This window comes from Rousettus aegyptiacus, unplaced genomic scaffold (assembly GCF_014176215.1).
Source record: "Rousettus aegyptiacus isolate mRouAeg1 unplaced genomic scaffold, mRouAeg1.p scaffold_m13_p_2, whole genome shotgun sequence".
Lineage (NCBI taxonomy): Eukaryota > Metazoa > Chordata > Mammalia > Chiroptera > Pteropodidae > Rousettus > Rousettus aegyptiacus.
Window position 1 is genome coordinate 6,530,141 of NW_023416295.1, and position 27,828 is coordinate 6,557,968.

The 27,828-nt window shown below is 43.9% G+C and overlaps 1 protein-coding gene and 1 pseudogene across 5 annotated transcripts; one reads left to right on the plus strand and one right to left on the minus strand.

Moving 5' to 3' along the window:
- SLC16A14 (solute carrier family 16 member 14) lies at positions 1–27,627 on the plus strand. 5 transcript variants are annotated; one of them, XM_016134642.2, is made up of 6 exons: positions 1–1,094; positions 7,459–7,730; positions 13,228–13,371; positions 17,740–18,726; positions 25,147–25,211; positions 27,009–27,627. In XM_016134642.2, exons 2-6 carry the CDS (start codon positions 7,472–7,474, stop codon positions 27,066–27,068), a joined length of 1,515 nt encoding a protein of 504 aa, XP_015990128.2. In that variant the 5' UTR covers positions 1–1,094; positions 7,459–7,471; the 3' UTR covers positions 27,069–27,627. The 5 variants fall into 5 exon arrangements, with proteins under 5 accessions (XP_015990128.2, XP_015990126.2, XP_036092860.1 ...); XM_016134640.2 differs by having other exon boundaries at positions 2–166; positions 745–1,094; positions 25,147–27,627; XM_036236967.1 differs by having other exon boundaries at positions 2–1,094; positions 25,147–27,627.
- LOC118614539 lies at positions 21,295–21,413 on the minus strand (annotated as a pseudogene).
- Positions 27,628–27,828: the final 201 nt, after the last annotated feature.

Here is a 27,828-nt window from a genome sequence, read left to right on the forward strand (position 1 = left end):
GAGGGACAGCCGTGGCATGACTGTAGGAGAAAGGAGCAGAATGATGCAGAGATGCCGGCTCGGAAGACAGGAAGATGCCCTGAGCCACGGGCTCCCCCTTTAAACTGGCTGTCCCCTAGAGCTGCCAAAAGGAACATGTGCCTGCCAACACCCCGAGGTTAATCCAGTAAGACCCGTTTCAGACTTCCGACCTACAGAACCATAAGACAATAAGCCTGTGTTTTTAGCCACTAAGTTCACGGTGGTAAAATAGCACGAGCTTACTTTATTCACACATTCACTTATCAAATATTCAAAACTTTCCGTGGGCGAAGCATTGTGTTGGGAGCAGAGCTGTCACACCTGGAAATGAAATTTGTACCTGGTGCCCATGTAAGGGACAACGAACAGATACTGGAGAAAAATTAGGGAGAGGTGGGCGCCAACTGGGGACAAAGGATGAGGGATTTTCAGTTCTCTTTGGCCAAGAATATTGCCCTCCTCTTCCATGTACGAACTGCCATATTTTGTGGCCCAGACTTGGGGAAGGGTCTTTTTTCATTCACTTCTTTCCTATCTCAGAGAAATAAGAGATCCTTCTATCTTCACCTACGTCTTTGGTCAGGTTTCAGGCCCTCGCCTTGTTATAAAAATGAGCCGAGCATTAGCGAACCTCAGTCAAAGCTATACACTACGACCCGCCACCAGAGTGTGCACGTGAGGTGACTGCAATTTTTTTTTTTTTTTTTTTTTCTGCCAAACCAGAATTAGCCGGTACAGGAATGAACGAGCCTGGAGATTTGAAATTGCACTGATTGGAAGGGAGCTCATGTTAGGTTCGGGCCACCTGCAAGCGGACCCTTTTTAAAGCCACACGGCCCGAGGCCTCGAGCTCACCTGGGCCGGCATCGAGCGGCAGAGGAGCCCGGGAGCCCCGCACCGAGCGCACGGAGCCGGGCGGAGCGCCGAGCCGCAGGCACCAGCAAATCCAGGATGATAGGCGACATTGCAACAAATCTTTACGCCCAGCAGCTCAGGGGCCTCCGAGGAAAACAGCAAGTTCGGGGATCCGGGCCGGGAGCCGAGTGAGGCCGCAGCCCCGCGGGCCCTGGGCGGTGAGCATGCTGAGGCCGCGCGGCGCCGCGGCCCGGGGGATGGAGAGGCTCCGCGGGCATCTTGGGGCTGGGGACTGTGGGTGGCCGCTGCACCCGGGGATCCTCGGGAAGGGGCAGCGAAGGCCCCGGGGGAAGGCTGCCGGGCGGCGGAGGACACCGCTGCTCCGAGACGCGGGGGTCGCGCCCCGACTCCCGGTCTTGGGGCTCTCGAGCCGCGAGCGAGGCCACCTCGGGGCCGGCGGGGGAACCGTAGTCCTGGACGGAGCGTGGGGACGTGCGCCCCTTTTCCCGCCGCGCGCATCACCCAGGGGGGCACGGCGCCCCTCGGAACCCCGGTCCGGCCCGAGAGGCTCGCCCTGCCCCGCGGCCAGCCCCGCTCCCGCCTTTCCTCACGACCCCCGTTCGGGGCTCGGACCAGGCGGACAGAGTGGGGAGGGGGAGGCGGGGGGGGCCGGGGCTAGGGTGCACTCGGGGGTGCGGGACGCCTCCGGGCGCACGCTGCCGAGACCGCGGTCCGCCCCATTTGCCCGCGGGGCTGGCGCGTTCCGCGCGCGCCGGGGAACGCGGGGGGTCCGGCTACGCGGAACCGCGGGGGGCCGGGGAGGGGCCCCGGGGGGCGGGGCGGGCGCCGGGAGCGGGGTGCCGAGGTCGCATCCCGCGGGGGCGAGCCCGGGCCGTGCGGATGCTGGTCCTCGCGTAGCGGTTCTGGCCGAGGCTCCTCCGGGGGCGATCGCGGAGGGTAAAATGGGGCGAGGGACCGGGGACGGCCATTTCGGGGCCCAACGCCGCCGAGCCCGTGGACGCCGTTTTAGCTCGTCGCTGCCGGCCCGTTAAGCCGTTTTCTTTCCGCCGAAAAGTTGATGCAGGCTCATCAGCAAAAATGAGTGAGGGTTCCTATCGGGGATTGGAAAGAGTCCCTTTCGCCTTGTCTGGCATCTTTTTGGTAGTGAGTGTGTATTACTGGGGGGGAGGGGGGGTGCGGTGGGAGGTACGCTTTGGAAGCGTGCAAACCCGGGTTCAAATTTGGGCTCCATGACCTGCCTGTCTGACTTCTCTAAGCTTCATTCCCACCTCCCTTCGACAAAGAGCCTCAGTCTCCTCATCTGTGAAATGGGGCGTTAATATCTACTGGACAGGATCGCCGCGGAGAAGCCGGCACAGCCCCTGACCCGCAGGGGGCATCCACAGCCCCCGCTGCCCGCAGCTGGGGCTCCGGGTTTCTCCTGCGCTGTCTCCTCTCTGCCCCAGCTCAGGGGCCCAGCCTTGGCCGCCGCAGCCGCTTCCGCCTGTCGGCCTCAGGTGCGCCCTCTAAAGGCCCAAGAGTTCCCAGGGGACCAGGACTAGAGGCAAAGTCCACAGAGCCACGTAGACTTTGGTGGATCCGCCACACACTTAGCTCTAAAGAACCTGCTACCAGCGAGCCCTGTCCGCCTTAGGGGAAGCTTTTAGTTTTAACTCGGCGCTCTCCCTTTGCTTTTTTCTCATTTATGCTGAGCTCAGCCCATGCTAACATAATCACAATAGCCAGATTAAAAATGAACGACTTGCTCACAAAACTTACTCCGGTAACAGGGTTGTGGAAATTTAATTACGTTTTAATCTCCGATACACTCCAGGAGGCTCTAAATTAGTTTTATTTCTGCCGTTAGCCCATGTGTGTGTGTGTGTGTGTGTGTGTGTGTGTGTGTGTGTGTGTGTATGTATAGCCGACCTCCATAGCCTACAGACGTTACTTCATTTCCCCCATACATGATTTCTTTTTCTCCATTTGTGAACTCACATTTGGGGAGAACGGAGGATTGGCGACCGGCCCCATAATCTTACCATTTCCTTCCTTCCCCTTCTTCAGCATGAGGCTCTATTGACCTTTAGCGGAAGCCCCACACTCACGGCCTCTGTTCACCCCAGTGTGTCACATGCATGTTGTCATATTACACGTGTTTCGGGACATGGAAAGGGGGAGGGGCGAGCTTGAAGGCCTTCGTGTGGAGAAAGACTCGGAGCCTGGGGCTGAGCGGTCCAGAAATCCTCTCCCAGTTCTCCCACTGTCTCTCCAGAAAGGATAGTAAGACTCAAGTGATTACTTTGTACCTTGTAAATTATATAAATGCCTAACATACGAAAAGCAAGCTTGGAGGTGGAGAGGATAGACATTTATTCTTCTGTTGACTTCTGTATTTTCAGTTAACCTGGTTCAACAGTAAGTTGATTGTGATTAGTCAAAACAGGAATTACTTTTAGAGAGATTTAGTTGTGAAATGCGGATGACTCTGTTGCCTAGAGTCATAGGTGGCTTAATTCAGGGGCCTCCCGAGAGCCTGATAGAACTTCATTTTACCAACCCCTACCCCACTCCCCCCACTCCCCCCACTACCCACACCGTCCTCTCCATGTGATACTGTGTTCTACATGCACGATCGTGCCCCTTGAATAAAACTTGCCATTAAATGCTATTTAGCATCCTTTGTGGGCAAACAACCTGGAAATGTCAAGAGCAGCAGATCAACAGCAACTGCATCTCTTAACCATAAAACAAATACATCAGTAAGACGGGAAAGTTCTCACCATTGCGTAGAACAGTGCTTACTATTTCAACTCATGGGTTGGAAAACTATAACTTTTGTTTATTATTATTTCAAACTCCTTCTTAGATAATAGACAGATTTTCAGAAAATGTCAAGTTGTGTTGTTTTATCGTATGAAACAGAGCTGAGCCTTTCGCCATGGATCGCAAGCGGTGTTATTACTCATAGAGACCAATCGCGCCCCTCGTCAAGCTGCCTGGCTCCTCGCGATTCTCCATGCGAGCAGCAGGGACTGAAGGAGGACAAACCTCAAACGCCCTCTGGACCCTTCCTGGGTTCATCCTCCCGACGCTCCGGACAGTGGCGGCTCTTTTCTGGCTGTGAGGGTGGCGACCCCATCCCTCCCGCCTTCAGGCAGGCCGTTCTCTCTTTGGAGGAGAGGGTGGTGGCAGGCGCAGGCCTGCAAGCCCAGAGCCCAGCGCAGACCACCCTTGCCAGGGGCAGTGGTTCTTCATTGTGTCATTGTGTCTCTCCTTTGTTCCCCTTTTACATTTAGCCACTAATCTACTGGAGGCCAGAAGCTGATCCAGATGATGCTTAAAACATACGGAGAGGGACCCTTATGTTCTTGCCACAAAGTTAATATATGTGTATTTAAAAAAAGTTGTATCAGTAAGATGAAAAGGAGTGGACACGATTTGTCAGACTGTCATCCAAAGAATAATCTCCATCAACATTCTTCTTTGTTTCACTCCAGTCAACTTTCCTCTGGATACCCGTTTTTAACAACGGCAAAGGGGTCGTTACATGTTCCATCTGTAACCCCACTTTCCATGTCTTCAGAGTCTGGTACAATTTTGTTCTTTGATGGCAGACTTGCTTGCATTGATTATACCGTGAATGATTGATTTAACACCTGTTCTGTCTAATGCTGGATACTTGACATGTTTTCAGGGGAGACTTTCTTACTATTTTAAGGTTCGCTATTATAATTTAGTTGAATTTTGCAAGATGAGCAGAAGAGGACCGGGAGATTGGAAGGAGAGAAGTGTGTTACGGAAAGTGGGAACGAGAGAAAGTCATGCATAAAAGCTTAAAAGAGACCGTGCCAAGTTTAGGGAGTTGCTGGTGCTTCATGGAACTAGAGAGCAAAGTGCAAAGGTCGGGGGACAGGAGGAGGGACAAGGCAGGGGTGGCAGATGTGCAAGAGGAGAACCTGGCAGCAGCCAGAGGGTAGGAGCAGCCTTGTGCAACAACTGGGGGTTGTGGAGGGGGGCGGGGTGCTTGATCCGAAAGATAACTTCACAAGGTGGGTAATTACATAGTAAGATAGCATTTTATCATGCTCAGCAGTCTGGATAATGAGGAAGTGGAAAAGGACCCAGGTAGAGAGCAGCATTGTGGACAGTACATATAGTAGTTGAGAACTGGACAGCTGTTTAGACGAGAGAATCACTCAAAAGATAAAAATAATAATGAGAATGAGATATGATATGAGAAACAGGAAAAATCACGATGAGCCCTAAGACAGAGCCATGAAATTACTCACCCACAGGCACCCCTAGTTCGCCAGTGCCCATTTCTTCCCACAAACTCTTAACTAGAGCCAATGCTATATTATAGTCCATGGATCAGCAGACTCTTCCTATAAAAAGGGCCAGAGTATTTCAGGTTTTGTGGGCCATGTAAAAAGGTAAAAATAGTTCTTACCTCATTTCAGCACAATCTGCTCTCTGTCCTCCCTACCCACATCAGCACATGGCTGGGACAAGTTCCACAATTGGAGGTGTTCCTAGTGTATTTGGGATCGTTTTATACACCACCTTCCTCCATTGCAACAAAATGATTTCAGTAAGAACCATGGGGAATGGTCAATCATAATCATGATTTCTCTTATTTGTTCTTCTGTTTTAAATCAATTAATTTTTTAAAAGAATAGATTTCCACTTTAAAGACATCATTCAAATGGAGCAACATAGCTCATGCATTGACTACAAATTTCACTTTCCAAACCAAGGGTTTTCACCTTGCAGACTTGCACAGTTTCGCTGTTTTAAAATTTAAACAGAAACATAGTCTCGAAGGTGGGCACATGGAGCAGCAGAAGTAACTGGAGTTCTTGTCTTTATCTCCACGATAACTCTGCTCCACAGTCCCTGTGGAGTGTCCTGGGAAAGGTGGTGATGAGTGGCGATGCAGGGGCGGCAGCCCCGGACTCAGCCCAGGTGAGCTCAAACAATTCTGAGCTCTTAGAAACTTACTGTCAAAACGAATGTGTGTAGCCGGGGCCACAAGTGGGCGGGGCTTCACCGTGTAACCAGCGGTTCTCTGAAATAACTTCCCTGTAGAATACAATGTTCAAGAAAGGGCGTGTGATAAAGGCATGCTAATTTGAAGCTTACAGATGTAACATTGAATCATAATTGTTTGGAACTTTGACCGGTAAAAGATTTTTCCAGAGAGGAGTATTTTTATTGGTGGCATTATCTAGAATTACCCTCACTTAGTGATCATAAAAAAGCAGACCAACCTTTGGGCGATGGTTGTGGTTTTTAAGTTCTCACGGACGATGCTTCACCTAAATTGTCTGCTTCGGGGGCAGAGTATTCCGACCGCTGTCCTTGGGGCTCGGCTACCCTGGGCCCTGCCGTGGTGCCCGGCCGGGATCAGCTCCACCTTCGAAACTGCCTGACGATCATTTCCACGTGTAGGCTGTAGGCAACAGTTTCTTCTACTATCCTGAACGAAGAGGCCCCTTCGTAACCACCATCCTCCTAATTCTCAGCCAGCGACCTAACTTCCTACTTCAAAGAAATTAGACGAACAGGTGTAACGTTCCATCCCACTACTAACCATCTCATCTCCATCCACTCCCTGCTTCCTCCAGTCTCAGAGGTGAGCTGCTCCCCCATGACCGAGACCAACGCTCCTTCCTATCCCACCACCTCCGAGATTAGTCATCTTCTCTCCTTCTCTCTGTCTCGTCTGTCTCTGTCTATCTCTCTGTCTTTGTCTCTGTCTCTCTCCCCCCTTCTTTTGCCTCCTTATCCCCAGTTCTTATGCACACACCTAATTCTCATCCTAAAAAATAAACACAAAACCAGAGTCCTCCTCTGACCCGGCATTGCCTCCCTCCCAACCCCATCCAGCCTCCCTTCTCTGGTGCTAACGTTCTAAGAGGTAGGTCTATGCAAAGCATAAATCGCCATCATTAGAAAGCTGATTCTCCCATTGTAAGATAATAAGTCAACCTTCTACTTTATCAATCTCTCCTGTGAGCTGGTGAGTCAGACCCCCCTGAGGCTAATTCACTCTGGCTGTCCTGAATAAATTGAACACTTGGATCCATAAAATGAGAACTAGATTCTGTGCCAGACCCCTATCAGGATGAAGCTACCCTGGAAGGCGACCTAAGGCCAGGTGTCTTCCTTCTCTGATATCCTTCTTGTCACCTGTCAGTATTCATCATGTGGGCTTTGGAGTCCGGAATAGCTGGGCTCAAATCTTGGTTTCCTGTCTGACCGCACTACCTATTGGCCATGAGACCTTGGGCAAGTCGCCTCTCTCCTCTATTTACATTTCTTTAAAATAAGGATCATGATGCTTACATATGGGATGACTGTAAAGAGGAAACAAGTTTCATAAAAGCATGGGGTCCTGTGGAAAAGTGAGGAGGGTTTCCAAATCTGTGTCATGATGAAAGACTCATCTGAAAGTCTACTGCGAGGAAGGGGCCGCTTCGGGGACGATGGGGAGGTAGAGCTGGCCAAGGAAGATGAAGATGTTTTTGTTGTGTTTGTTTTGACGTTCGGCAAAATTATTTATCACATGTATTTCAGAAAATCGTGGAAAATGTATACAAGTCATGAAGATATTGGGTATGATTTCGAAGATGACCCCAAAGATAAGAAGACACTGAAACCCCACCCGGACATTGATGGCGGGTGGGCTTGGATGATGGTCCTCTCCTCTTTCTTCGTGCACATCCTGATCATGGGCTCCCAGATGGCCCTGGGGATCCTCAACGTGGAGTGGCTGGAAGAATTCCATCAGAGCCGCGGCCTGACCGCATGGGTCAGCTCCCTCAGCATGGGCATCACCTTGATTGTGGGTATGTTCCGCCTGTGGCCTGTTATAAAACTGAATAATTATAAAATGACACTTCTCCACTGTGAGTGATGTTGTATATTGTCGAAACAGTAGATGTTAGTGATGTCATTAATTTTTAAGTGTGGTGAGATCTACAGAACATCAAGTTTATTATTTTAATCATTTGTAGGAGTACAATTCAGTGCCACTGAGTGGATTCATCATCAGCATCCACCTCCAGAACTTTTTTCATCTTCCCAAAATGAAACTCGGATCCCATTAAACAATAATTCCCTATTCCTCTTTCCCCCGGCCCCTGGCTACCACCTTTCTATTTTCCGTCTCTATGTATTTGATTACTCTAAGTGCAAACATACAACATTTGTTGTTTTGTATAATGTTACTATTTGAATATTACAAACCTTCGAGGTATTTAAAAAATTAATCATTTAAAAAACTCTCTTTTGCCCCAAATTGTTTTCTTAACTATGATAACACATTATATATAATTACAAAAAAGTTTATTTAACTTATGAATATTTTGTTTTAGAGAAACCACTAAAAGCCAATGAATAATTTTATTTCAGAGTTCTGATGTTTTTCAGTTGAAATACCGATGATGTTATTGAAAAATCTATTAAACCGTTTTTAGAAACGGTGCTGTTATAGCTAACGGGATGGAATAATAATATATTCTCGCATTTTTCTAGTTAAGCTTACCCATACAGCAATGTATGAAATCAATTCTAATCCAGTCGGAAATATTAAACCAGAAATTATTATAACTATAATATGTTATTATGGCTAATGTGTTTCAGTTTGGGAACTAAACAACTTTTTCTGTGAACTAATATTCAATAAGGATTTGTTATATACCAGTCACTCTCTCTTAACGTTATCTCATTCGATTTTATTTAATTCACTTAAGCTGCCGCTCTACCCTAATGTAGGTCACTTACCCCACTTGAAAGTAACAGCCATACTTTCACATCGATTTTTTTTAACTTAAAATATTTGCGATATATTTTATACTGGAAACATAAATGGCCTCAGATCTTTTTCTGCTTTTGTGAAAATATGTGTATGACAAGCATATGTGTGTTTGATGGAAATCTGTGCCTTTTCAGTGATTTCTGCATTAGCAATTAACTGCTTAAATCCAACTCAGGGGTGCATTGATCTTGGCTGGCATTCAGTTGGGTGCTCTTTTGGATTTTACACATGACATTAATGACAGCGGTAATGCTAATGATAGAAAATAAGGACAAAGTTATTTCTCAAGATGGGGGGGGGTGTCGTGTGTTTATCAAAAGGAATTAATACTGATCTAGTTTTAAAATTAAAGAAGAGTACCATTATGTGTGTGAGAGAATTGTTGAATCATTTTTGCCCATAGCATTAACGAACCAACTCCTTTAATTCTGCGTTGGCCTTGCCTTATTAAAACTAGGACTGTTTGTCATGAAAAATGAAAGAACGTTTACTTCGGTGTAGGGACTGTGCTGGTTTTTTGTTGGATGTGATTGTACCTTCTCGATAAATCAGTAAAGGGAAACTTTGCTTTAGAATACTTAAAACTTAAAGTTTTCTTACATATAAAAATAAATTTTAAAAATAAATTTTTAAGGAGTAGAACAAAACATTTACAAATTCAGTCTAGGAAATGTGTGCCTGCAGCAAAAAAAGATTTGGCAAAAGCTCAGAATATGAAATCTCCCAATTTTCCAAATCATCCAACAAGGTTGTCTCAGATATTTATGTGTCACAACTTCTACCAAAATAAGCAATGGAAACTAGTCCGGAAATTATTAGATATGGTTTTAAAGATGTTCCCCAAAGTAACACCTACCTTACAGTGATAGTGAAATGCAATTGTCTTCTTCAATTTAATTGGGAGGTAACTGTATATTCGGGATTCTGTTTAAGAATCCAGAGTCCCTGAATTCCAGAGAGTGGAATTTCAGGTAATAGACAAGCTTCTCTACAGGAAAGGTACCTGCCAGATAAGCATCTTTCACTCCGGCTCAGAAACCACAACACAGCAAGGGTCATAGGGTCATAGTTATATCGATGAAGGGTCTTTTATTCCATGGTCCATGACCCCGAATGCCTTTTCATTATCTTAAGCCACCTGGTCCAGAGAGGCTGTGGATGTGTTGAATGCTTTTCCAAACTAGAAGCCGTCAAGAACAGCTCTCCTTCATTTAGGTTTTACTACATGCCAGGTGCGTATTATGTACATGATCTCATTTGATCCTACAGCAGCCACAGATGCCAGACCATCAGCTCATCTGACATGAAGAACATGCAATGCTCAGAGACATTAAGTAATTTACTCAAGGTTGAACTGCCAGTAAGTGTGGGGACAGGCTTTCAATCTGGTCCACTGGACTCCGAAATTGTGTCTACCACACAACCTGCCACTACATCAGATGAGAACTGAATTCGAAGTGGATAGATACAAATTACTTTTATTTTCTAATCACATATGTACAATTGGGTTATCTCTTTTAAGTTAAAAAAAAAATGCGAGTAATGTTACAGACTTGAAAGCCACACCTCTCTCATGGGCAGTGAGTTGCACATGGGACATTTGATACTTTCATTCTTGTCTTATTCTTTGCTAGCATGAATTTTGCAAGTTTCCTGCAGAAGGTTCCAATTTTTAACAAAACGTAATCACCTTAGTCGTGTCAACAACAGGCTTTCGTGATGGCTCTCAGGATAATCCTTGGTGGAAGCCATGTTGTTAGCTTCCATGTTGTTAGTTCTGTCTGCGGAAGGTCACTGACTTGCTAAGGAGCTTTAGAGCACTGGTTGTCAGTCCTGGCTGCGCGTCAGAGCTCCCGAGTGCTTTTAAGAACCACGATACTCGGGCTGTACCTGAGAATCAGAATCTCTTGGGATGGGACCCAAGCATCAGCAGGATTTTGTGGGAATTTTTGTTTGTTTGTTTGTTTGTTTTTGTTTTCGTAAAGCTCCTAAGTGACTCCAGTAGTTGGCCAAGGCAGAGAGCCATTGATTCAGAGGCTTCAGATGCCTTTTATTGCAGTGAGGGCTGATTCGAGAGACAAGGATTTCAATGGACTACCTACTCCCATCCAGGATTGTGTGCCAGGGGTCACCTCAGATTGTTTCTCTCCTCACCTGAGCTTTTTTCAACCTCTATGAGATTGGGCAAGAAATTATGACATCCTCGGGGTGTTCCCTGCAACAATGTAACACTTTATTATATGGGAAATGGACCAAGATTCAGATTCCTTCGGAAGAGGAGAAAGTGTGATAATGAGTATAATCTCATTCCAAGACACTGAAGTTCTCTCCAAAAGTGGGAATCACAGCCAAAGGACTGTATCTCAATCTTATCTTCCCCCTCTCTCCTTAGACTGCCCAGGAAGTTCTTTTCATTTTGTTGAAACTGCAGTTCAAACTCGGAGATGCCTCTGACCATCAGTAAACAATGGTTAGAAACTGAAAATGAAAGCTTGGGTCTGACTTCCTGTTTTTGTGTATCTACATTTAGTAACTGTCAAGGAGTCACAGCATTTCAGACTTTGCTCATCTGCAAATCATAAATGGCTAAAGCTCCCCACGCATCAGGCAGGAGTTGAACTAAAAAACCAGACACCATTAACTACTTCATATTTTTATCAATAAAGCAATTCCTGCTTTCTTTTTGATATGCAACATTCCTCCAGACAAGAATATCTGCACTTGAGAATTCCACCCCTCCCCCCGCCTTTTTCCTCAAATGCTTTCTTGATGCAGTGTTTCATAAGCATGCAGTATTGTAGGAATACTGGCTTCTGGGTCCTTCAGGAATGTGGAAAATATGATCATGCTCCTGAACTGTGACTGTTGACCTTTCATATCCTAAAAGGCCTATTAACAGCAAACCAACAAGTCATGCATTTTTCTCTATTTTATCCATCCGTCCAAGATTTGAGTAGTGGAGTAACCACAGGTTCAGGAAAATAAAAGCATTTGTGAAGAAATCAAAGAACTATCTTCAGCTTGTGGTTTCTGAATTTCAGTTGTCCCTCAGATGTTTATATCAATGTGCTTAGTTTATATAATATTTATATAATGTGCTTTTTTATAATACCTATAACAGTATATAATACCTATAACAGTATATTTTTTATAATACCTATAACAGTATATTCATATAGAATATACTTTCTATATGAAATTTATTATCTACTGAATAATAATTCTATAATGTGACAGTAAATTAAATGAAAAATTCTTTAATAATTCTTAGGATTAGGCCCTCTCAAAACCATTAAACCACACACACATGCAAAACTCTTAGCTGACTGTGTACCCAAATACTCACATAAATATAGTTAGAAATTTACAGAAAAATTTTATTTCACTTTGGGCTTAAAAAGGAAGCTCCTTAGAATTCAACAAAATTTTAACCTAAAATAGTCTCAGCTATATATGGGGTTTCATAACTATGTAAAGTAATAATGATAAAAAATAAGATGATGTTTAAAATGTGCCATTTTTCTGAATATTGAGTATATCCTACTGCTGTATTGCTAAAATCTGAATTGCTGTACTGACAAAGAAGCATTTGTCACAAGGCAAGCATTAAGCTTCAATGACATCAAAAATTACTGCAAAATCGGGGAAAAAGATGACAAAAACTAGAACATCATAGTACAGTAACCAATCAGAATGAGCATCGTATAACACTGTACTGCTGTGAGTAATGGTTCATTTTGCACAACCAGGTGTATTCCTGAATCTCTACGTGGCGTCATAAATGCACAGCCTGACGCGTTCAGTCAGAGACTCAGTCAGCAGGGGCTGAAGTATGTAGGAAGCAATGACAGGTCCTTTTCGGTTTGTTTTGCATCAGGATGTCCTCATTGAAGCCGGCTGGAGCCTGGAGTCCTGAGAACCCCCTTCCTATAGCCTTGTTAGGTCTGGAGTCAAAAGCTCAGATGTGTACAGAGAACAAACAAGTGACGTAGATGAGGGCAGGAGACCAGACAGAAAACTAAGGCCAGGTGGAGGCCGGGGCAGCCCTCAGAGGGTGCATGCAGGCAGCCAAACCGGATCAGCTGCTACGTGGCTCCAGCTGATGTGGGCTGTGTGGGAGATTGCTTTGTTTGTGTTACTGCTGAACTTTTTGTGAAGTCTCTTCATTTTTAAATGTAGCAACTGATTCAAAAACAGTTTATACACCTTGTTTGGGATAAACAAAATGCATCCTCAAGCTGAATAGAGACTGAGACCACCAGTTCAGGATGTCTGTTCTAGGCAAGAGAAAACCACTTTGTTTACGTCAGGTCTGCCTTCCTTGAAAACCTAGAATCTTGGGCTCGCCAGTGAAATTATTAAAATGCATCTTTGCATGCTAAAAAGCTTTCTGCATCTAAAGCAATGGGGTTTTATTGAACAGCGCTAGTAATGTTTTTTATTCTTCGTTTTCATATGAGGATTTAGTAAGAAAGCGGGAAAACAAAACGCCATTGGTCAAGTCCTTTTTCAATGTTTCGTGACAGGGCCTTTCATTGGCTTGTTCATTAACACCTGTGGCTGCCGCCGTACAGCAATCATCGGAGGGCTGGTGAACTCCCTTGGCTGGGTGTTGAGTGCCTACGCTGCGAACGTGCATTATCTCTTTATCACCTTCGGAGTGACAGCTGGTAAGCATACTGATTCTACTTTAACTCGGTCTTTATTGGGCATTCTGGCAACGAATTTAATTGTCCAGAAAAGAGATCCATTAGAATAATTTTGTCCTTTTGTCTCCTCCAGTCCACCCCAGCCCCATTTCATCCTCCAGGAAATACTTTTTCATATAAGCTATTAAACATGCCTCATGCGTGGCAAAACAACCTAACAACAGTACGTGGCCTCACTAATAGAATTGAATTAAATTTCCCATACCTGGTGCTCAGTGCTGTCCTTTCTTATAAGGAATGGGAAAAGGAAGGTGAAAATACAGATGTAAGTGAACAGACCAAATATTAAACACATCAACGACATTCATTTAATAACTACGGAATTGGGCATGAATCACAGAATAATCATTGTCTCCATCAGCCCTGTTTAAATTAATGAAACAGAAGCCACACCCACCTACATGTAGAGATTCCAAGAAGCAAATGTAGAGCACTGTTAGAGTGTCGGTCCCCGGTGATTAGGTGAAAACTGGCTGCCAGGCAGCGCGGTTTGCATATCCGTTCTGCCAACTCTATTCCCAGCCATAATTTCCTTGATCAACAGGTAGCACACAATTCACACAGATGAGAAATAGTTTCTCACTTGTACAACCGTATTCAAGGGACCAGGTCCGTCGAGACTTCTTTTCTGAGTACAGACTTGCAGTCCTAATAAATGACACATCGACAGCAATGTGAGAATAAGTTAGGGTTTGGAATTCTTGGGGAGTTTTTTGTTGTTGTTTTTTTTTTTTTCACTTGCTATCTGTGCGACTTGGGCAAATTACTTAGGCTACTTATGTCTCAGTTTTCCTCATTTGCAAAATGGGATAATTAAGAGTGCTTGGTTTATAGGGTTGTTGAAATGATTATAGGAGATAATCTGTATAAAGCACTTGACACATAATAAAGTGCTCAGTAAATGTTAGCTAATATATAATTGTTATTATATATCCAGCTGATCCTTGAACAGCACAGACTTGAACTGCGTGGGCCTACTTATACGTGGATTTTTTTCAATGCTATGAATGTATTTTCTCTTCCTTATGATTTTCTTAGTAGTAACATTTTCTTTTCTCTAGCTCACTTTCTATAATAATACAGTTTTTAATTCATATAACATACAAAATGTGTATAAATCAATTGTTTTTGTTATCTGTAAAGCAGGCTATTAGTAATTAAGTTTTGGGGGTGTCAAAAGTTATACACAAATTTTCAGTACTCCTAACCCCCATGTTGTTCAAAGGTCAACTGTATAATATCACATTTTTATTGTATTATAAGATTAAGTGTGTGCTTTATAATAGAAGGAGATAGTGAATATGAAAACCTACTGTTCATATAAGTCAATGAATTGGTTCTCTGTAATGTATATCTATCCACATAAATGCTTAAAGCACTTCTGTATTTTTTGAAGCATAGTTGGAAAACTATTTATTTGAAGGATCTGATAGTTATTAAAGAACAACTTGAGATATTTTCCTTGAGTGTTTTAGAAACTTTTACCCATAACAGGCCAAAGAATAGAGCTAGCCCTGCGATTTCTATATTACAGACGGGGAAATAAACAGAACCTCCCGCTGAGACTAAGGAGACACCCTGGGGTCTCAGGGCAGACACTGGGCCCCCGACGAACTTGATCTGGTGGTGTCTGGTTATAAGGATTATGACCCAATCCTAATAACCAGGACTTGAGATTTATTCTCATCATTCAGAGAGTTCTATGGTGAAACTCAGTTTAAATGGAATTTTATTTCTTGCAGTTAATAGCTTATCGATCTTCAAATGATATCTCTGTATTTATTCATTCATTCATACATTCATCCGTTCACTTATTTAGTCAACAAATATTTATAGACCCAAGGAAGTAGAAAGAAAATTAGGAGGCTGGTAAAAGGAAAAGTATTTCTTGAGACATAAAGCTCCCACTTTTTATAAAGGAAAAGCCCAAAGAAAGTCTGTGAAAATAAACTCATCCACCTCCTCCACAAATACACATAACTATGTTTAAGTGGAAAATTTAGCTAATATGTGCAGAGTACTGTCGGGCTGTCATGAGTGAGGCATGTTGAAGCTGATTGGCAATCTAGCCCCTTTTTAATAGGAAAGATAAAGGACTGATGTAAAAATTTACTTCAAAAGGCAAGTGATTGATATATATTTATATCACTGTATAATTTATCTTTGAAGGAAAGTGTCAACATCCTTTATCACTCCTAAAAGTATTTCAGGCAGATTTATTTGTATTTTTTTTTTTTATCACTTAGGCAATTAAAATTGTGGGGTAGTATCCTATTAAGCATAAAATTAATGTCTATGTGAGCAATTTTACCTAGTCAAGGGAGTCTGGACAAATTTCTACAGCTTTCCCAGAGCTCCACTGTCTTGAGCCTAGCTCCTGAAGAGACCTTCTACCCCATGCACGCTGACCCGAGACCACAGAAATTCTTCTTCCTTCTGAGCCCCCTTCTTCAGCTGCCTGTCAAGATGTGAGCCCCTCCTCTAAACCTGAGTGTGGTGAAAAATTGTTCCACGGTCCTGCCCAGGGCTGGACATTATCGGTGCCTTGACTAACTGTGGGCTTGAGCTTACATGTCCCCAAGGCCTCTCCAGTTAGCTCATGTAATAATTGTGCTGATTATGGAAGAGGCTTAAAATAAAAACCAACAAATAGCAATGTGTAGACAGTACTCGGATTGTGACAAACAAGTTGTTTTTAAATATAGTCATTTATGAGACAGATGGAAGTTTGAACACCGTCTGGAGATTTTGTGATATTAAGAAATTATTCATCTTTTCAGATAAGATAATGATAGGATAATGATTAATCATAACCAACATTTAGAGGTTTATACTAAAATATTTGCACATGAAATGATATATTCTGAATTTGCTTCAAAATAATGTAGAGGAGGGTAATAATTCTGTGCTACAATATTTAACATCAAAGAATTTCTTGGTCCAACAAATACTTTTTTTTTTCCAAAATAGCCACTGATACACTTATTTTGCCACCAAGTTTCATGTACCTTAACCGTGGAATACAATTACCCTTGTATGAAAAAAGTAGCTCTTGTTTTCAAATATGACTGCTTATCTTCCCATAGAACTTCCTTTCATTTATTTCACTCCTTTGTGATGTTCTAGGCACTTGGGAGAGACGCATCAGTGGACAGAAGAGCCCTGTCCCTCTAGAGCTGTAGTCCAGCAAAAGGGGAGAAGGGGTCAGGACCGAAACAATACACACAGCAAATAAGCGAAATCCTTCCGCAACGACCTGCAGGCAGCTGGGGTGCAGGCGCGCGGTGGAGGGCGAGGGGCAGCGGAAACGGACCAGGCTCTGACAGCGGGTCTGGAGTCTCCAGTTACCTGCTCCAGGGTCTTGGGAAAGGACCTTAATCTCCGCGAGGTTCAATCTCTGCTTTTACAAAATGGGCATAACCACAGCTAGATTTGAGGATTACTGTGAAAACTAAGTCAGATGAAGGCAGTAAGCAGTTGGCACATGACGGGTCCTCGATTAGTGGTCATTATTGCTGCATTTGCAGGTATGATCGCTCTGGTCGCCTTCCAGATTCAGGCGATTCTGAAAGTTCAGTGATGCTGACCTAGGGAGGCTTTGGCTTTGCGTGGTGATATTAGTCAGTCTCTTTTAGACTGTCGCTCTGCCATCCTGATGCTGGCTGGTCCACAGGGCCCCATGATCACTGATCAAAATGGAGCTTACTCTTTGCCTTTACCTAGCAGTGAAGAACACAACCCGCAACTTTGTGGCCAGTGTTTTGTTTTATTTATTTCATTTCACCTCATGTATTTTTTTAAAAAATATACTTCATCTTTTTTAGAGCAGTTTTAGGTTCACAGCAAAATCCAGGAGTAAGTACAGAGAGTTCCCAAAACCCTGTGGCCCCGACACACAACCCCCCACCACCTGCATTTTAATTGTCAGTATAAATCACCAAGGGTTCCTGTTTTCTAGGAAAGATACAATTAAAAATCAGAGCTACAAATGAATGTTACGTGGTTCTGGCATCTGGTAGCTGGTACATGTATGGGTACCTGATAATTCCTTTTATTCTTCCAATTAATTTGTAAACAAACGGACCCCTTCCTGGGGCGTCTGCAAATTGCCTGGAGGCCTTTTGGGGGGTGGGAAATGGTGCACTAGAACCTTCGGTGGATGACCCTCTTGGTGCTTACCCATTTATTTTGTTCGATCGCCCTTTTTTCCTTGTTCAAGAAACTAGTATAGAAACGAAGATAATGAGATGCCCTTGAATGATCTTTAAACGCTGTGGACATGGGCGTTCACGCTGTGCCGTGTGCTTTCCTCCCCTTTCAACCGCGCAGGCTTTGGGAGCGGGATGGCCTACCTGCCGGCCGTGGTCATGGTGGGCAGGTACTTTCAGAAGAGGCGCGCCCTCGCCCAGGGCCTCAGCACCACGGGGACCGGCTTCGGCACCTTCCTCATGACGGTCCTGCTCAAGTACCTGTGCGCCGAGTACGGCTGGCGCAATGCCATGTTCATCCAAGGCGCCGTGTCCTTGAACCTGTGCGTCTGCGGGGCGCTCATGAGGCCCCTCGCCCCGCAGAAGGAGGGACAGGACGCGGTGGGGAGAGATCCCCAAGCCCTCCCCGCCCACGCCGCCACCGCCGAGTGTGCGAAGTCACGAGGCCCGCGGGGCAGGGCCGCGGAGACGGAGGACACTCGCGCGCGCGAGGAGGAGGCCGTGGGCGACCTGGCCGCTCCCGCGGGCCCGGAGAAGGCGGGGCGCGCGAAGGACATGTGCGCCTTTCGGCTCCTGAAGACGGTGAGCCAGCTGACCCTGCGGGTCAGGAAGGGCTTCTGGGACTGGTACGCGGGCTATTTTGGGGCAGCCTCGCTCTTCACTAACCGAATGTTTGTAGCCTTTATTTTCTGGGCCTTGTTTGCGTACAGCAGCTTCGTCATCCCGTTCATTCACCTCCCGGAAATCGTCAATTTGTATAACTTGTCGGAGCAGAACGACGTTTTCCCTCTGACCTCAATCATAGCAATAGTTCACATCTTCGGAAAGGTGATCCTGGGCATCGTGGCCGACTTACCCTGCATCAGCGTCTGGAATGTCTTCCTGATGGCCAACTTCACCCTGGTCCTCAGCATCTTCATCTTGCCGCTGATGCACACGTACGCCAGCCTGGCGGTCGTCTGCGCGCTCATAGGCTTCTCCAGCGGATACTTCTCCCTGATGCCCGTCGTGACGGAAGACTTGGTGGGGATAGAGCACCTGGCCAATGCCTACGGCATCATCATCTGCGCGAACGGCATCTCGGCGTTGTTGGGACCGCCCTTTGCAGGTAAAGGCGCCAGGCGGAGAGAGCGTAGCGTGTAGATCCGATGTTGTGCGCTCGTCTGCGTTACCAAGTCGAAGATAAATAAGGAGGGAGCTTTGTGTACACGCTCCCTTTTCCTTCCCATTCCTGCCCTCTCCCACCCATTTCTCACATACGTTTTAGCAAGGTAAAGGTCCTTGTTTTTCATGTAGAACGTAGATGAACTTTTGACCCTTGCATACAAGAAAAGCTGCCAGTAAGGCAGACAGTGGACTCATGCAGGGCGCCTGCCAGGTTGGAAGGAGGCAGCCTCTGTCCAGCTCCAACTGATTTCTGCCACAAAAAATGTGGCAAGTGTTGCTAGATCTTCTGTGGTTCCCCTACCCAACTCCCCCCCTCCCGCCCCCCACCCCAGGGAAGCTAGGACTCTGGGCTCTTGGATGACGTTTCCGGATTTTCTAAACATGGCATGTAAATCCAACAGGACACACCTCCGGCCTGGAGTGACTCACGGAGGAGTGTCCTGTCGCTGCTGTAACGAATGGCCACAAACTCGGTGGCTTAGAACCGTGTGGATTTATCTCACACTTCCGGAGGTCAGAAGGCTCAGCTGGAGCACAGTGGGCTCAGACCGAGGTGTCAGGGAAACCCGTGTCTTTCTTGCCTTTACGCCTCCCGGGGGCTGCGTGCTGTTTGGGCTCCTGGCCCCTTCCTGCATCTTCTAAGCCAGCAGCGTGGCATCTTCCCATCTCTTTCCGATTCTGACTCTCCCGCCTCCTCCTTTTACTTATCAAGACACCTGTGATTACATTGGGGCCACCAGATAATCCAGGGTAGTCCCCCATCTCGGGGCCTTTAACATAAGCACATCTGCGAAGTCCCCTTTGTCATGTAAGGCTGTGACATTCACAGGTTCCGGCATTTGGCAGGAACTGGGACACTCTGCCTGCCAGAGCCTCGAGGCCATTGGCTGGCAACGTCTAGGATAAGATCTTTCATATGTACTCACCTCATTGCAATGAAGAATTTGCCTCTTTCAGTGGGCATACCAGAAGTTATAGACACCAGAGTCCTGTGTCTGGGCCAGGTACTTCCCTGAACCTGGCACGTGAGCAGGGTTTAAACTTTGTGGGAAGGCCCCCTGAGGGTTGGGTCAGTAGAGTCAATCCCTAAGAGGCTAGGTGCTAGGCAAAGATGGAACAGCCTACACACTGTACAAGGATTGGCGGCAGGAGCCCACACAGTGTGCCGGGGGCTAAGGCCAAGTGTCAGCACAAAGATGCTGTTTAGAGGTGGCCAAGCCAGGGCTGGTGGTAATTGTCAAAGCCACCAGCTTCGAGCAGTGTTTTTAGGTGGAGCCTTGGCTGTTCAGAGCCTTGGCTGTTCAGATGCCACAGTCCCTTGCTCGGCTGAGCCCTCTTGGCCCCTCATTCTCATATCCTCTGCAGAAATACCTCTTCCCAGTGGATGGGGAAACTCTACCACTTCCTTCCCAGTCTCTCTACAGATCAGAGTTATCTCCTGCCCTAGGACCCCACTGGCAGAGGGCTGGTGGCAGCATACCCATAGTTAAGTCCCTTTTGGAATTTGAAGTTGAAGAAATCATGGAGTTTTGCCTGTCCAGCTGACAACACTGGGCGCTGGATGACTAAAGGTTAAAGGCCAATGTCACGTTAGGAAACCCAGTGGCTACATATGGATCGAGCTGCTCCTCTTTGCCCGCGCTCAGAGGATGTAGGCGCAGCATTTCTAGGTGAGAGTAAATAACTATGGTAGTGCAGCGGAAATGTCTGAACTTGCTTGTTAATCTCATTATACAGAATTCTCTATCAGCTAGGGATGCATTTGGCTCTAAGAGAACACTCCGCCAATGGTAGCTTATGGTAAGTTATGAGATTTAATTGTCTCATAACCAGAAATCTAGAATTCAGGGACTAGATGATATTGGGACAGTGTCTCTCAGATCCTCTTGGCCTTGTCCTCATGCTAGTTACCCCATGGTCACATCGCGGCTGCTGTAACTCTAGCCACAACATCTTCATTTATAACAAGAAAGAGGAAGGAAAGGCTTAGTTCCGCCAGATTTCCACTTAAATCAGGTTGACAGAAAGTGCCATGCAGCTAACCCAAGCTTTGAGGGGAACTGAAAATTGGAGTATTTTGCCTCTCAGTCTCTGTACTAGAGGAAGGAAAAGAGAAAAGAATTGGATTGGGGGTTGGATCAATCAACCAACGGTACCTTCTGGAGATGTTAAACTCGAATAGCCTTTGGGGGGGGGTGGGAATATTATCAGTGGGTCGTCTGCCTCCATCCTTCATATGCATGTGTGTAGAAATGGAATCTATCATTGTTATTCTGTGCATGATCCAGGGCTATTTCTGCTTCTCATAGTCAGTCTGGGGTTATTCTCACACTGACCCAACGGCAGCCTCGTACCATAGCTGTGAGGTGCAACCTAAGTAATTCATGATCAATGTTAATTAAAGCACCAAAATTCGCCGCCATGATTTCCTTCCCATCCTTAAGGTCATGACCTTGCCACTCATTTACATTCTCATTCATTTCTTTTCTTTTCTTTTTTTTTTTTTTAACATCTACAGCACTTGTTCTTCCTAGGTGGTCTCCCATCCAAGTACTAACCAGGCCCAACCTTGCTTAGCTTCCGAGAGCATATGGGATCGGGCTCGTTCAGGGTGGCGTGGCCATAGATTCGTGTTCCTTCTTGAGTGAGAGAGAAAGGAAGTGCAACTAGAAGACAAGGTGTTGTCTGCAGCGCTCAGTCCCCAGGCCTTCTCTCTGCCTGCTTCAGGCTTCCTCCCCGGAGGTGGGCTCTAGCTGAATGGGGTCCACCATGCTGGTAGAAACCGTGTATCAATGGTTAAGGACCTTCAATGAATGTGTGTCAAGCGCTGCTCTGGGGACTCTTGAAGCAACGTTCGGATGTGCATCTCCAGGCCAGCAGCCTGAAGAGACTTGCCTTGTTTTTATTTGTTTCTTCTCCCTCTACTGAACTCACATAGTGAGGAACACTGAGCCACATCATTGGCTAACTGCACTGTGTCTAACTCATTGACTTTCTAGGCCAAGGAGCCAACATTGCAATGAGATGCAAGCCCAGCCTTTATGCGTTGTAGTTCAGAAGTGACTAACAATACACCAAACTAAAAAAAAAACACATTAAATTCTAGCTAGAAATTCCAGGTGGGCTAGGCATTATTACTTAGCTCCATTTGCCCCAAGGAAAATTACTGTTCACATTACCTTTTTCTTTTTCGATGGGTTTAGAAATGCATGTGCTTTTCATTTTTCAAAGCGGTTTTTCCTGGCATCAAAAATTCCTATACAGTTTAGTAGTGTGTCAGGCAGTCACGCATTTCCATTGAAGAGAATGTACAGTCCAGATATTGAACAGGCATTTCAACAAGGTCACTCTGCAACATGAACTTACTGATAACATTGCCATGCATTCAGTTCTTATCCTGATAAGATGCAATAATAGTAGATACTTTTCTCGATGCTTCTAGTCGATACTTTCATAGATATTTCCAGTGTAAAAATATAGCAAAACTCAGCTACCAGATTTAACCGACCAAGAATCTACACATCTCCTCCATTAGCACAAAATATATCACCCTAACAACAATTTGCAATGTTTTTCACCAAGAGCCGGGAGCACATTTCATAAATAGGAATGCAGTTTGATAGGGAGCCAGATTTTCCTTTGAAGCTGCTGATTTGAATTGATGATTGGATCAGAGATGCCAGCGGTCCCAGGCTGCAAACCAAAGAATGGAGCTCAGACCTGTAGGGAGAGGTGGTAAAGCACGATGAGGCGGGCATCTGGTCTGAAATGTCTTGTCTCTGAAGTTTCGTCCACATGTGCTGAGTCCAAACACGTGGTCAAGTGCAGTCTCTCACCACCTGCTTTGCATCTGACTGGGGACCGAGTTAAACTCACACTTGTCGAGATATTAAAATAGGCGGCAAAGAGAGATGGCAGGCTCCAGAGTCATTTAAAAATAAATCATAAAGATAGATCGGAGAAACCTCTGGAGTTAATGTAACATAAAATTGGGGACTACTCTTCCAATTTGCATTGTTCAATTGTTTGGTGAAGTCCGGCACGCTTTTTAAAAAAGCAACCTGTGAATAACTTTTAAAGATTGGGGTGTGTGGACATGCTTTTACAAATGTTTATACTTTGAAGGAAAAGATGTGAGGTTTTAAAATATAATGAATTCAGCTTAAGGCTATAACAATATGAAATGTGCTTAGCAGACATTTGCTACAGTTGGCAGAGACAAGGGAGAATGGCGTGTTGAGAAGGGATGCTAGGATGTTCTAATTCATCATGGCTTGTGGTGAGCTCGGGGAGCTCGGAGAGAGAAGTGGGTAGGGGCCACATCGCAGAGCCCCGAAGTTCCGATGCAACCACTCCAAACAAAACAGTAAATAAATAGTCTGCGCTGAATACAAGTCGTTTTCTGATCAGTTAGGATTTTGCCCTGTTTCTGAGGTCTGTGTTAAAGAGTGGTTGTCATTCAGCTCGTTTCTGCTGTCGGTGCTTGTCACTTAGAGCCACCGTTCCTACTCTGTCACTTGATCATGAGAAAAGTGGGTGTTTAAACGGATGACAAGATCAGCTTTCATACGGGATGAGTGGAGTATGAGAACCTTAAGAGTTTTGATTCTCTTTAAGTGGCAGAATATAGATAGTCCTGTCATAGACTCTGCTTATCGTACAGACCTTTCTGCTTTATCTACAACTGAGTCAGTCGTTCGCTTCTTCATAATTCATAGTCACAGTCAACAAATGGCGACACTGGGCAGAAGTTGGGTGTGTTTTTCCTCATATGTAAGTGCGTCTTCCTGATTCAGTTCTGAAGCCAGGTCATTATTTTGGGATTATATGTTTAATCTCTTTTGTTCCTCTTACCTCAAATTAGAGAGTAAGGAAAGATGATAGAAAAAAATAATTTAAAGAAAGATGACAGAGCATTTTATTAAGCCACAGCTGAAGAGTCCAATGTTTTCTTCTTTTTTCTATTGAATAACAAACTCAAAAACTTGGTTAACTTTTAAAGTATATCCAGAATTCAGGGGTTTTGAGTGGCTAAAAATTATGTTCATAATGCTACCGTTTGTTTTTCTTTGTGACTACCTTAACTGTTCCAGGCATATTAATTGTGCACTAGATACAATAAACAAAGAGATACAGATAACTACCAGGAAGTCAGAGGTACTGGTTTACACCCTTAGCAGTTGCTTTTGTGTAGCTAATTGCTGGTAGGAGAAGGTAAAGTAGCATTTATGCATTCATTTATCAGTTAGATTTTTTGAAAAGATAATGTTTGAAAAGTGGCCGTGGAATTCTGTGTTTGCTCATTAGATCATTTATATTTTTCTTATGACTTTGCTAATGAATGTACTTGTTGAAATGGGCAGTGAATGTGTACGTTTACATTCTTACCTTAAAACAAAAAAATTCTCGCGTGTGGCTTAATCCTCACAGTTTGCTATGTGGGGACCATGACATGTGACTGATTCTTAGACTTAATCATCGCAGAAAATAAGAGACATTGTGTTTCATAGTTTCTGAGACATTTTTTTTCGCCTTAACATCTCTGAAATCGGAATGCATTTTACAAAGTCCTGTAAAACATTGAGTCATGTTCCAATTGACAAAGATATTCCTTTCTTATTGATATGTAAGATAATGATGAATCGTAATTCACAGTATCTTAGAATCCGTGAAATATAGGAGTGTTTTACAGAGTGCCCAGTCAGATTATTCTATGAAAGTATTAGGTTATAATATAAAAGAATTATTTGAAAAGAACTGATAATTTAGTTAGTGTTGAAGGCCATTTCTTTGGCAACTTAAAAGTTTCATAAATATAAATATTAAAGTTTTATAGCTTTAAACATGAATTTGATAAAAACTGGAAAGTTTGATTCTTTCTAGAAGTTTACCCTCATATACCTCAGAATGACTGAAAGTTCCAAAGTCTTCTGCTCACCTCTTGATACACACTAGAAACTTCTTTAAAAGAATGTCGAAGGTTTTAGAAAAGATTTGTATTTCTATTTGTGGAAAAAGAAAATCATTAGATTCACTGTTCATTGCTGGCTTTGTGCTGGCCTGAAAACTCCACCCCCAGGGCTGTGAGCCAGAAGATTCTCCCTGTGGGTCAGTCAGTAGGCCACTGCCTCACTGCATTTAAAAATGTACTTTAAAAGATAAATGCAGCCATCCTCGGGCATGTGCTGAGAACTCTGGCTGACAGAGCCCAGACTTAAAAATGGCTAAATGAAATGTTTTTGGCTTTAAATGTCATGCAAATAAATTATAGAAATATTTATAGTAGCAGGAAATGCTTTGTGTCCTTGACTTTACCAACTGTGTTACAGTGACTGTTTTTCTGTTTTGTTTTGTTTTGTAGGGTGGATCTATGACATCACACAAAAATACGATTATTCCTTCTATATATGTGGCTTACTTTATCTGGTAGGAATATTCTTTTTACTCATTCAACCGTGTATTCGAATTATAGAACAGTCCAGAAAAAAATACATGGGTGGTGCACGTGTTTAGTGTTGCGTTCTGTTTCACGTAAGATGTCTTCGTGGTACTCATGCCTACCTCATGTGGTCACTGTGAGGGGTCTATGACATGTCATGGGAGATGGTTCGTGTGGTAGCCGGCACTGTCATTTGTAAATGCCATTGTTATTACTTCATTGGAAGGCGGCGGCGCGGCATTTCCGTCTGGGGAGAAGCAATTCTAGAGGGTAGGACAGACCGTGTATGTTTTAGAGATGACAATGTCCTTTGAAGACAGCCTATTATGTCGTTGGTAGAAATGCCCTTATAAAAACTATCGCTTGTCACCCATGGGACTAGGGTTTTAGATATAGCTTTTAAAACTAAGACAAGGCATAAAAGTGTTTCAAGTCAGCTACTACTTCTTTGTAAGATGAAAATGAACTGTCTAAATGCTTCCGAAAGCTCACAGAAAAATGGGTTTTAAGCACAAGACTATGACTAGATTTCAGAGATTGATTGTTATAGGGAGCAGTTGATCTCTCAGTGTAAAATAGATGCTGGTTCCCATTGCAAAGGTAATACATTTAGTACAATTAAAGAAAAAATATATTTTTATAACAGTATTCTGCAGCTAGGGAGTACAGTTTATCAATCTTTCTCTAAGAAAAGCATTTGCCATCGATCCTAATCCAATAGTATCCAGTTATAAACCGAATCTCAAGATAAAACCTAAATAATTTCCTTAGCAAAAGTTGTATTTGTACACACAACTATTGAATCAAGGGCTATGATTCGAGTACTTTTATTTATATGGTTGGCCTCTTTATGTATGGGCACAATCTGGGGCTTATAAATTTTTGTTCTTTCTGAGTTTCTTCTGTCCAGTAAATAAAATAGAGAACTAATTGCGGCTTGCCATATGAAGTTTGTAAAGCGTGTTACTAATTCAGAATACAAAACTATGAAGTTGCGAGGGTAATAAATGGAATGCCCTTGGTCTAGGTGTCTGTGCACCTGACATTGGGGTAGTGGTAGCAAATAGCCCTTCTTCAGTGCCTGAGCTCCGCACGGTTTTAAAAATAGTTCTCTTGATCGAGTTCATGCAGAAGATGACTGTGATCCATGACATTATATAATGCTCTTCCTTTATCCAAGATCTCTATTTTTCTAAGCCAAACATTTTTCGGATTGCAGAATGTCCTTCCCAGAATCATTTTTGAAATTTCTGGCTGCCTTACGTGTTTACACATATTTTAGAACTGTTTAAATTTCTACTCACAATTTGTTCATCACACATAAAAATCCTTTAATATCATTGCCAGTGTCTTAGGTCAAATTTCTCCAAAGGGAGTATAGACCATTTTCAATTGCCCTTGGTAACTGGAGGCGGGAATGGTACTAGTAATTACAATCACCGAATGTTACCCACGCCTAATTTTAGCCAGCACGTTTTAGTCTCTTGCTCCACCGAATGCTTCAGGGCTGTTAACAAGTGATCACGTAGACGAATTTCCTTCTAGTTTCATCATGTTATTTCCTGCTTCGCTGTTTAGTGGGAAGAGTTGTGTAATGAAAGGAACCACCAAAATAACAATAATAATTGAAGGCAGCTAATGGAAAGGAGAAACAAAAGCATGGCTCGTATACTCTCAATATTACCTCCAGTGATTCAAGAATTGCCTGTAAATGGTTATAGGTAGTAACTTGCATGTCATACTCCATTTGATTCAACATAGTGACCTATTTGGTATCATTACAGATTTGGCTGCCATTAAAGAATCCAGCTCTCTATTTCGATAAAGGTAATCTTAAATGCTAAAGCAATACTGTATCTCTATATATTTAGCATAAAATTAGGATGATTAGTTGGAGAAACATGTGTTTTAAGACTACATGACTTCATTACTTTCATTTTCTGACAAAACCAAGTTAACTAGAGGCAGTATTAAATATTTTGAATGGTGCTATAGCCAAGGAGTGTGGATGCTCACACTGCTGGTTATGCAATCATCCATATCAACTTGTAATCCACTGACCCGGCTATCGTTATGTCCAGGTAAAAGCCACTCACATTCGGTTTACACAGTTGTTTGCTGACTTATTTATGGAAATGGTGGTGTGTACCACATCAGAAGTTCCCATTTTATGAAAACAGTAAAACCTGCTTGCGATATTCATGTTGACAACAGAATAAACGAGAATGCTGTAAAGAACTTCAGCAAATATATTAATGTTTCCTGTTTAAAATGTTATTATTTACAATTCTTCGAAGACATGATAAAGGGTTAATTGTGTATTTATGTGCTGTATAGTTTCCCCCTCACTTGCCCAAGTAATTTTTATTTGCGTATAACTAAATAAATTTTGTCCTGCTTAAAGATGGTCAGTGAATTTTTGTATAAAGTCTCTGTTTTCATAGCCTTAAGAGGAAAACTCTTAAAATAAAACTAACGACATTCTCTATTTGGTTCTTTCCCCTGCAACAAACTTTCTCTAGGTGTGGCCATAGGAGAGAATTGCCTAGGGAGTGTTGGAAGGTCCAAATCTAGCTGTTTAATTAATTTATCTATCTATCTATC